Source organism: Vipera ursinii (genome assembly GCF_947247035.1).
Source record: "Vipera ursinii genome assembly, chromosome: 4".
NCBI lineage: Eukaryota > Metazoa > Chordata > Lepidosauria > Squamata > Viperidae > Vipera > Vipera ursinii.
In genome coordinates, this window is record NC_139514.1 from 118,474,360 (window position 1) to 118,485,161 (window position 10,802).

The following is a 10,802-nucleotide window of genomic DNA, read 5'->3' on the forward strand; positions in this document are numbered from 1 at the left end:
GGTGGATGGACTCGGTTACATGGCAGTGAGTTTCTGGAAGACCAGAAGGAGAAGGTTAGGAGAGAAGGTCATGAAGAAAACCTTTTGGGGGTCCTAGCTAGGCTGGGGAGCTCCTAGAAAAATCTGTTCTTGCCCCTCTGAGCAAAATGCTATGAATGGGCAACCGGTGCTCCATGATGGAGGTTTTTAAGAAGAGATTGGACAGCCATTTGTCTGAAATGGTATAGGGTGTCCTGTTGGGGGGGATTTGAACTGGAGGACCTCTAGAGTCCCTGTTATTCTTTGTATGACCACGTTTATCCATCCCATCAAGCCCAAAGAAAGTCCAGAATGGTATAGGATATCCTGCCACGGGGAAGGGGTTAGACTAGAAGACCTCCGAGGTCCCTTCCAACACAATCATTCTATGTTCTATTTAGATTCCATCTAGGTACTCAGCATTTCTGATGGATGCCATTTCCTCTCTTCCTTTTTTTGATAATAATAATAATAATAATAATAATAATAATAATAATAATAATAATAATAATAATAATAATAGAGTTGGAGGGACCTTGGAGGTCATCTAGTCCAACCCCCTGCTCAGGCAGGAAACCCTATACCATTCCAGACAAATAGGCCATCCAGTCTCTTCTTAAAAACTTCCAGTGTTGGAGCATTCACACTTCTGGAGTCAAGTTGTTCCACTGATTAATGGTCCTCACTGTCAGAAAATTTCTCCTTAATTCCAGGTTATAATCCCATTTTTTTTAATAATCCCATTTATATCCCACCCTTCTCTAAAGACTCAGGACGGCTTACAATCTAAAGCACAAATCAATGTGCTTAGCAATGTGCTTCTCTCCTTGAATTACTTTCCATCCATTGCTTCTTGTCCTGCCTTCAGGGGCTTTGGAGAATAGCTTGACTCCCTCTTCTTTGGGGCAGCCCCTGAGATACTGGAACACTGCTATTATGTCACCCCTCACCCTTCTCTTCATTAAACTAGACATACCCAATTCCTGCAACCGTTCCTTATATGTTTTAGCCTCCAGTCCCCTGATCATCCTTGTTGCTCTTCTCTGTACTCTTTTTAGAGTCTCGACCTCTTTTTTACATCGTGGTGACCAAAACTGGATGCCGTATTCCAAGTGTGGCCTTACCAAGGCATTGTAAAATGGTATTAACACTTCACGTGATCCTGATTCTATCCCTCTGTTGATGCAGCCTAGCACTGGGATCTCTCCTGTATATTCTTTTCTTTTGCCATATATACCATTTTCTCTGCTTGTCCTCTCCCTGTTCCACACCTTCCGCCCTCCACACCTTTGTGACACTGAGATTTATTTTCTTTTGTTTTTTTTAAACTGGAGTTACAGAATTTGGGCTGTGAAAATCAGGAAGGCTGCTGTATCATCCCTTTGCTGCCATCCTGTGGCCGTCTGGTCCAAATCCTTAATAGTCCGGCAAGACCTGCCTCAAAGGAGACAGGAGAGGCTCTGTGGAAGACGGAGGGCAAGGGCAAGGCCACAATTCCCCCTCCACAACCTTCAGTGACAAAAGCGTGACAAAAGCGTGTCAAAAGAGATTGCTCTTCTCTCTGCAGAAGCCACCACTGTTCCTGTCAGAATCAGAATAGAGCTGGAAGGGACCTTGGAGGTCATCTAGTCCAGCCCCTGCTCAAGCAGGAGACTCTAGACCATTTCAGACAAATGGCTGTCCAGTCTCTTCTTAAAAACTTCCAGTGTTGGAGCATCCACAGCTTCTGGAGGCAGGTTGTTCCACTGGTTAATTGTTCTCACTGTTAGGAAATTCCTCCTTAGTTCTAGGCTGCTTCTCTCCTTGACTAGTTTCCATCCATTGCTTCTTCTCCTGCCTTCAGGGGCTTTGGAGAATAGATGGACCCCCCTTTTCTTTCTGGCAGCCCCTCAAATACTGGAAGACTGCTATCATGTCACCCCTCACTGTCTCTTCATTAAACTAGACATACTCAATTCCTGCAACCGTTCTTTCCATGTTTTATCCTCCTGTCTCCTAATTTTTTTGTTCCCCTAGTCCTTCTTTTCTCTGGATTAGCCAAATCCTGCAACCGTTCTTCAAATGTTTTGGTCTCCACGCCTTTCATCATCTTAGTTGCTCTTCTTAGCACTTTTTCCCCCCCAAAGTCTCAACCTCTTTTTTTTGTAATGTGGTGATCAAAACTCCATGTCACTGTTGCTTGATCCTCCTCTGTGATCTGCCCAACCTTTGAACATTCAAGAAGAGAGACAGAGGAACGTGTAGCTGCTACTCAACCAGGAGTGTGTGGAGCAGGGCAGGTGAGGGGTGCAGCAATGACACGTATGTGATGACACCGTCCTGCCAACGATGGAAGTCAGGTGTTAGAAGCCATGATGTCTGATACGGTTCCCCCGTCATGGCGCACTTGTTGCCATTTTGACAGCAACGTGGCTTGTGATGGTGAGGGCAGAGGTCCAAGTGGGAGGGGTTGGACTAGAAGATCTTCAAGGTCCCTTCCAACTCTGGTGTTCTGTATTGTGTAAAGGTGTGGGATGGGGAATCAGTTAAGCTTTTGAACTGCTGCTGGGCTCAGAGCTAGAGAGGGTGAGGCAGACAGCACAACGTTTGTTCCTGTTTAACTTCTGCGTGTTCCCCGAAAGAGCCCTGGAATTGGATAAAATGCCTGCATTCCATTTTAAAAGGTTCAGTCAAGGATATCAGAACGTAGAAGAAAAATAAAATCCCTTTCAGAAGTATTACAAGCCTTCCAGATATGTGCTCCTGCCTCCTGGACGTAAAAGTCACTTTTTGACTTTGCTGCCATAAAAAAATATATCAGACAGAAGTCTGATTAATTAGCAAGTTCTCCCTCTGGAACTAGTCTTGTCGGTTGTATATTGCGGTTGGGGAGGGCCTCAGGTTTCTTAGTTGCAGTTTAAATATGTCAGCTGGGTTGACTTTGGGCCAGTCCATCTCTCCTAGCCCTGGGAAGGAGGCAATAGCAAAGTGCTTCTGACATTTGGGTTGAGTTTTCCAGGCAGTCTACAACTTCAAAGGCACAATCCTCAGAGTAGGTATTCATAGAACATAGAATATCAGAGGTGGAAGGGGCCTTGGAGGTCTTCTAGTCCAACCGCTGCTCAAGCAAGGTGACCCTATGCCATTTTAGACAAATGGCTGTCCAATCTCTTCTTGAAAAGCTCCAGTGAGGGAGCACCCACAACCTCAGGAGGCAAGTTGTTCCACTGGTTAATTGTCCTCACTGTCAGGAAATTTCTCCTTAGTTCCAGGTTGCTTCTCTCCTTGGTGAGTTTCCATCCGTTGCTTCTTCTCCTGCCTTCAGGGGCTTTGGAAAATAAGTCGACCCCCTTCGTCTTTGTGGCAGCCCCTCAAATATTGGAAGACTGCTATCATGTCACACACACCCCCTTAGTCCTTCTTTTCGTTAAACTAGACATCCCCAATTCCTGCAGCCGTTCTTTGCATGTTTTAGCCTCCCGTCTCCTAATCCTTCTTCTCGCTCTTCTCTGCACTCTTTCCAGAATCTCAACATCTTTTTTGTATTGTAGAGGCCAGAGCAATATTCTCCAGCAGAAGTTCTTACATGTTCCTAACCTGCCTGGGAGGCATTTATTTACAAACCGCTGAGCGTTATTTCCTTGAGATCCGAGATGACTTAAATAAGAGCAATGGCAGACAAAGGGGAAAGAGGTGCAGTTTCTTTTAAGAAGTATCTGTAGCTGTAATTCTAAACACTCTTATTACAAAAGAAAAGGGTTTAGAAATTGAGCCCAATGTTTAAATAAAGTTCCTGGTCTTTGTTAGCCTCGTAGTGAAAAGCTTTTGTTGGAAAGGGGACGATCTGAGCGGATCGCAGCTGAAAGCAGCAATTTGATTCCCAAGAGGGCTCCTATCAGACTAAATATTTGCCTATCGTTTCTTTCTCGTGCGCTTTCATCTAATAAATAAATGCCATATATGGAATTGTTGTAAAAGGAAAGAGAAAGCAGAGAAAAGCAGACCGGTTTTCTGTCTCATCCTCCAAGAAAGAAAGGATTAGTCCCCCGAATAAACTTTCTCTGAAGCGACGTTGATGCCTTAATCCAGATTTGTACAACTGGCTGCTTTGTTTTATATATTTGCTACAGGCCACAAAAGCTTTCCGACTCACAGTTCCATCAGGGGATAAACATTGCAACTGGAGTGAGCCTTAAAAATAGCACGGGTTATTAATTAAATTGAATTAATCAAAATTAAATTGAATGAATAGGGCTTTTCTGGGTTGTTTTTTTTTAACCTCAGCCACTGATGTCTTGTATCTCTCTCCCAACCTCCCAGTTTCTCAACAAAACACTGAGGAGGACAAAACAGTCCTTGATAACCAGCCTTAATTTGCTGTCAGACTTTCAAAAGCAGTGTGCAGTAAACAGTCAAGATGCCCCCCCCCAAAAAAAAGCCAGGATGAGGAGCATGATGTTCAGCTGAAGCTCTGCCCTCTTTCTATGGGTGTCGGCGATGATGCCTGCGAAGAAAGGGCAAGGCTTCCGTTGGGTGTGGGACATTGCCACCATCTTGATCGTTTGGACTTCACAAATCTTCCTGGACATGAGAGGAGATTCAAACTCTTAAATCAAGACGCGCCTCTCCACTTTTCAAAGGCAGGCTGGGAAAGTACTCCATGGGCAGGAGTTGAAAAACTGCTTCCAGTCTTGATTTCTTGACCCATGCCATGCCTATTTCCAACTGGATGTTAAGGGTGTGTGTGTGTGTGTGTGTGTGTGTGTGTGTGTGTGTGTGTTTAGGGATTTGTTTATTTGCATGCATTCAGAGGATAAAAGCTTCAGAATTAAGGAACAAGAAATTCAAGAAAAGTTTTCCCAGAGCCGTGATTAGCATCCTATTTCACTTTGTTGGTCAAACTCCCTCTGCGCTCCACTTTCCCAGGATATGTGTGATACGTTTATTGGCTCGTGAGATTTATATTCCATTTTTTTTAATCTCTAAGAGCTCCTAACATTTGTAGTGACAGATTGTTAGAAAGAGAGAGAGAAAGAGGAAAGAGATAGGATAGACAGACAGATACTGTAGATGATATATGATAGATGGATGATATAGATGGACAGACATAGATGATAGAGGACAGAGATATATAGATATAGAAGAGAGAGAGAGAGAGAGAGAGAGAGAGAGAGAGAGAGAGAGAGAGAGAGAGAGAGAGAGAGAGAGAGAGAGAGAGAGAGAAATGATAGATAGATGATAAACAGAAAGATAGATGAGAGAAATGATAGATAGATAGATAGATAGATGATAGATAGATAGATAGATAGATAGATAGATAGATAGATAGATAGATAGATAGATCATAGAGATGATAGATAAAGATAGGGATAGACAGATACGAGAGAGATGATAAATGATAGATAACAGTTGATAGATATATATAAATGATCGAGATGGAGATAAACAGAAAGATATGAGAGGTGATAGCTGTTAAATAGATGATAGACAGATGATAGATGATGATATATTATACATAGATATGAGAAAGAGAGAAAGATAGAAAGATTACTGAGGTAGAGGGAGGGAGAGCTAATAAAATTATCATAAAACTCTGAACTCTGATGATACCTTTCCTCATATCACTTATAAGAAACTTGAGGGGGGGACTTTAAAATGCAGAGAGTCTTTGTGTTACCTTTCGAGGCATTATATCTGGCAAAGATTTTGGCCCTAAACAGAAGGGATCCAATTCGGGAGCCGTTTTTCCCTGAGGCCCCGTGCTGCCCTCTGCTGAGTTATCTCAGCGGGATTTCCTCTGGACTCAAATACATATCAAGAAGGAAGGGATGGTTTGACACTTCTGACACTTTTATAATGTGTTACTTTATTGGGAACTGCCCACTGCTGTGACCAATGAGTCTTTCCAAGGAAACAAGCTCAAGATTGCAGACTTAGATAATTAAACACCGAGTGCCAGGAGGTTAAGTTAAAATAAGCTTAATAAAAAGCCATCGTGGAAATCGCTCCTTAGGTTGAAATGTTGTCCCTGCACGTATAATGTATAATCAACCAAATTGCAATGCGTGAATTTGGGGTGGAGGCGGCGGGAAGACACAATCTCCATCCTTCTATTATTTAACCTGAGGCAAAATGTTTGTTTTTAATTAGGAAAAAAAAATCCAGAACTATAGAACACTGTAAATCGAGGAACTATATCATACACACAAACTTTGCAGCAAATTTTTCTTACAGTTCTCCTTCTTAGCTCTTCCCAGAACAGGACAAAATTCACAGAAATCTGCATAAAAGATAAAGATTGCCAACTTTCAGAAAAGCCGGCCCAAGAGTTTTCAAACGATAGCTTAAAAATTCTAGAATTACAAAGAAACCAACAAAAATCTCGGGCTTTTTCTCGTATTCTTGAGAAAGACACGGTTTTTTTCCCCTTCATGTTGATCCCCCTCAAAACTTACATGTTTAATTCTCAGTAGAAATTAGCTCATTATTCCTCAGATGCATTAAATACATTCCAGAAGTAGCAGAAATGCAAAGATTCTTGCCTGCGTTGGTAACTCTTAAGTTCACTATTAGAGTTGCTACTATTACTTCTGACCGTTAGGTGGCACTATAGGAGTTCACAATAAATGTGTAGAAAGCCTGTATACTTAAGTACATCTATCTATGGATTGATGGATGGCTAGATGGCTAGATAGCTTTTGAGCTATAACAAATGTCAACGCAGAGATATCTTAAATATCCCCCAAATTACACGAGGTAAAGAATTGTCCAAAAGAATTATTTCAGACACAATTATCTGGTTCACAATGTGCTTCTTCGCTCAGATCTGGGCAAGGGCTTCCGTTGTTGGCCGGCTGAAGAACTATGTACCGAGTCCTCCTTTTCGTTCCTAAATTTCCACAGGTGCCTCGGCAAAGACCCCACGAAGACCACAGAGAGGTCTCACAATCCAAAGGTGTTTCTGCAGGACAGAAGCGGTTTCAAGTTGTTGTTTTTTTAAATACACAACTACAAGACAGAGTCTAGAACGAGTGCAGAGAAGAGCAATGAAGGTGATTGGGGGACTGGAGGCTAAAACATATAAGGAACAGTTGCTGGAATTGGGTCTGTCTAGTTTAAGGAAGAGAAGGACCAGGGGGGACTTGATAGCCGTCTTCCAGTATCTCAGGGGCTGCCCCAGAGAAGAGGCAGTCAAGCTATTCTCCAAAGCGCCCGAAGGCAGGACAAGAAGCAACGGATGGAAACTAGTCAAGGAGAGAAGCAACCGGGAACTAAGGAGAAACTTCCTGACAGTGAGGACAATTAATCAGTGGAATGACTCACCTCCAGAAGTTGTGGGCGCTCTGTTATTGGAGGTTTTTGAGAAAAGGTTGGATGGCCATTTGACATAGAGTCTCCTGCTTGAGCAGGAGGTTCGACTAGAAGACCTCCAAGGTCCCTTCCAACTCTGTTATTCTATTCTATTCTATTCTATTCTATTCTATTCTATTCTATTCTATTCTATTCTATTCTATTCTATTCCTATTCCTATTCCTATTCCTATTCCATTCCATATTTTCTATTCTATTCTATTCTATTCTATTCTATTCTATTCTATTCTATTCTATTCTATTCTATTCTATTCTATTCTATTCTATTCTATTCTATTCCTATTCTATTCTATTCTATTCTATTCTATTCTATTCTATTCTATTCTATTCTATTCTATTCCTATTCCATTCCATATTTTCTATTCTATTCTATTCTATTCTATTCTATTCTATTCTATTCTATTCTATTCTATTCTATTCTATTCTATTCTATTCTATTCTTTTCTGTTCTGTTCTGTTCTATTCTATTCTATTCTATTCTATTCTATTCTATTCCTATTCCTATTCCTATTCCTATTCCTTTCCATATTTTCTATTCTATTCTATTCTATTCTATTCTATTCTATTCTATTCTATTCTATTCTATTCTATTCTATTCTATTCTATTCTATTCTATTCTGCTTTTTTTTGGACAGTTGATTGATTTAATTTTCTCCAAAACAAACATGCAGGATAAATGTGTGGAATTGCAGCATGAAACCCTGTAAATCACCAAAGGCTTCGTAAAGCAGAGGGAGTAAAACCAATAGGATCGATCACTTTCATAAGCTACCCAGAGTCACTTCAGCAGTGGGATGGGGTGGCGAATAAATTCAATAAATATATAAAATTTAATAAATCAGTAACTTTTGCCGGGCATGCATAACCAGATGAGTGGATGTGTGGAAAGCAGGTATGTGCCAGACAGGCAAAATCAGATCCAATTATGGATTCCATTCAGAAAATGAAATCTTGTTACAAGGAAGGAGATGTCCTCCCCCCTCCCCCTTCCTTTAAGAAATCAAATTCTGTCAAGGAAACTTCATGCTGGTTATAACCCCAAACTCTGAAATCTTCTTCAGCGTGTTTGCTGATAAAGGACACCTGATCTGGATCACTGGAAATCACTGGAGGTTGGAGAGCCACTTGTTCGGAAATGGTGTAGGGTCTCCTGTTTAAGCAGGGGGCTGGACTAGAGGACCTCCAAGGTCCCTTCCAACTCTGTTAGCTTATGTTCTGTGTCTTCAAGACAATCCATTTAAACCCACCATTCCTAATAAAATTTTACTGGGACAGCTAAATTCTACAACCTTTGGTGTGAATCTTTACATCCAGCATTCCTATCAGTGGGGAAAGAACACCACGCAAGCTATCATGAATTGATCCAGGCTTTGGGAATCACAGGGTGTAGTGGACTGTGGAGGTCATCTAGTCCAGAAGTCCCCCAACCTTTTGGGCACCAGGGACTGGTTCCTTGGAGAGAGTTTTTTCCATGGACTGGAGAGTGCGTGGTTTTGTGTGCTGCCTGCATCTCATGGATGAGGCTTTGCTTGTTTGTGTGGACCGGTTGCTGGCATGCCACGGACCGGGGGTTGGGGACCCCTAGTCTACTCCACCTCAGGCAGGATCCTTATACAGAATAACAATAACAGAGTTGGAAGGGACCTTGGAGGTCTTCTAGTCCAGCCCCCTGCTCAAGCAGGAGGCCCTGAACCATTTCAGACAAGTGTTTGTCCAATCTCTTCTTGAAACCCCTCCAGTGATGGAGCATTTACAACTTCTGCCAGCCCAAGGACTGGCAAAAGAAAGGAGCTATTGAAAGATTTACCAATTACTCAAGTATTCTCTCCCCCTTAACTTTAAATTCCCGTTTCCTTCATTTCATCCTGTACTCCCAGAGGAGAAGCTCTGAGGGTGTCGACTGGTAAAAACACGTCGCGTTTGCCCTCCAAGGGTGGGCGTTTCTTCCCGGGCTGAATAATGAAAACAAAACTATCTCTTTATCCAGAGATAAATCACTCACCTGAGACCGAATCCTCCACCTCATTATCTGTGGTTGTGACGTTTGGTTGAGAGAAGAGGAAGCCCAGTTTCTTTCTTTTGAGTTTGACCATGGTCACCCGGGCAATCGGGGGAGAGTTTTAAGCTTGGGGTAATAAAACGAGTTTGCCGGGTGACTCGGGGAGGAACAGGTTATCTGTGAAGTCAAGCAGATGCAAAAAGGAGGTGAGCTTCACTAACCAGAAATCACTGCAGTGTGGAAGAAGCCCGATTAGTTTTCCAATTCCTGTGCAAGTTCCCTCTCTCTTCTTCTCCTTTACGGTCCCGAAGATGCTTTTTTTTCAGGAGGCAACTGGATTTCCTTGTTTTTCTTGAAAGACGTTTCGCTTCTCTCATCCAAGAAGCTTCCTCAGCTCTGACGGGATGGTGGGGGAATGGAAGGATTTATACTCGTCGCAGACTGCTGGTCGTTTGCCTCCTTTTAGAGAGAGGACACAGATAAGCCTCCAGGTGGCCTCAACAACTCTCTAAAAGGAGGCAAATGACCAGCTGTCTGCGAGGAGTATAAATCCTTCCCTTTCCGCACCATCCCATCAGAGCTGAAGAAGCTTCTTGGAAAAGAAGGGAAACATCTTCAAAGAATAATAAGAGAAAGTCCCATGAGGACAGAGATAAAACCTCCAGGTGGCCTCAACGACTCTCTGAAAGGATGCAAATGACCAGCATCATTTATACTCCAACAAGGAGCATAAATCCTGCCATTCCCCACCATCCAGTCAGAGCTGGGGAAGCTTCTTGGATGAGAAGGGAAACGTCTTCCAAGAATAATAAGGAAGTCCCATGAGGACAGAGATAAACGCTCCAGGTGGCCTCAATGACTCTCTAAAAGGATGCAAATGACCAGCATCATTTTTACTCCAACAAGGAGTATAAATCCTGCCATTCCCCACCATCCAGTCAGAGCTGAGAAAGCTTCTTGGATGAGAAGGGAGAAGGTCTTCAAAGAATAATAAGAAAGTCCATGAGGACACAGATAAAACCTCCAAGTGGCCTCAACGACTCTCTAAAAGGATGCAAATGACCAGCGGTCTGCAAGGAATATTCATCCTTCCGTTCCCCCACCATCCAGTCAGAGCTGAAGAAGCTTCTTGGATGGGAAGCAAAATGTCTTCAAGGAAAAACAAGGAAGTCCAGTTGGCTCTTGGGGAAAAAAAGCACCACCTTTGGGACAACCATGACCTGAATGAGGGAGAATCTGCATAGACATTCTTCTTTACAAGTTTGACTCCTTCCCTCTGACACTCAACCAGCATCTCCCGTCCTCTTCAGCCAATCATAGAAATATGGGGCTCAAAGGGACCTTGGAGGTCTTCTAGTCCAACCCCCTGCCCAAAGCAAGAGAGCTGTTTCCATCCTGGACAAACGGCTACCCGATCTTTTCTTGAAGGCCTCCAG

General features: G+C 42.7%; 1 protein-coding gene across 1 annotated transcript in view; it reads right to left on the reverse strand.

Moving 5' to 3' along the window:
• Positions 1-5,869: 5,869 nt before the first annotated feature.
• Positions 5,870-10,802, reverse strand: part of SPON2 (spondin 2) — a gene marked incomplete at its 5' end in the record, with an annotated part of 5,455 nt that continues 522 nt past the window's right edge. Inside the window, 3 exon segments of the mRNA XM_083362576.1 lie at positions 5,870-6,958; positions 9,370-9,483; positions 9,486-9,543. Of these exon segments, the coding sequence (XP_083218702.1) occupies positions 6,780-6,958; positions 9,370-9,483; positions 9,486-9,543 (351 nt within the window). The 3' untranslated portion in view covers positions 5,870-6,779.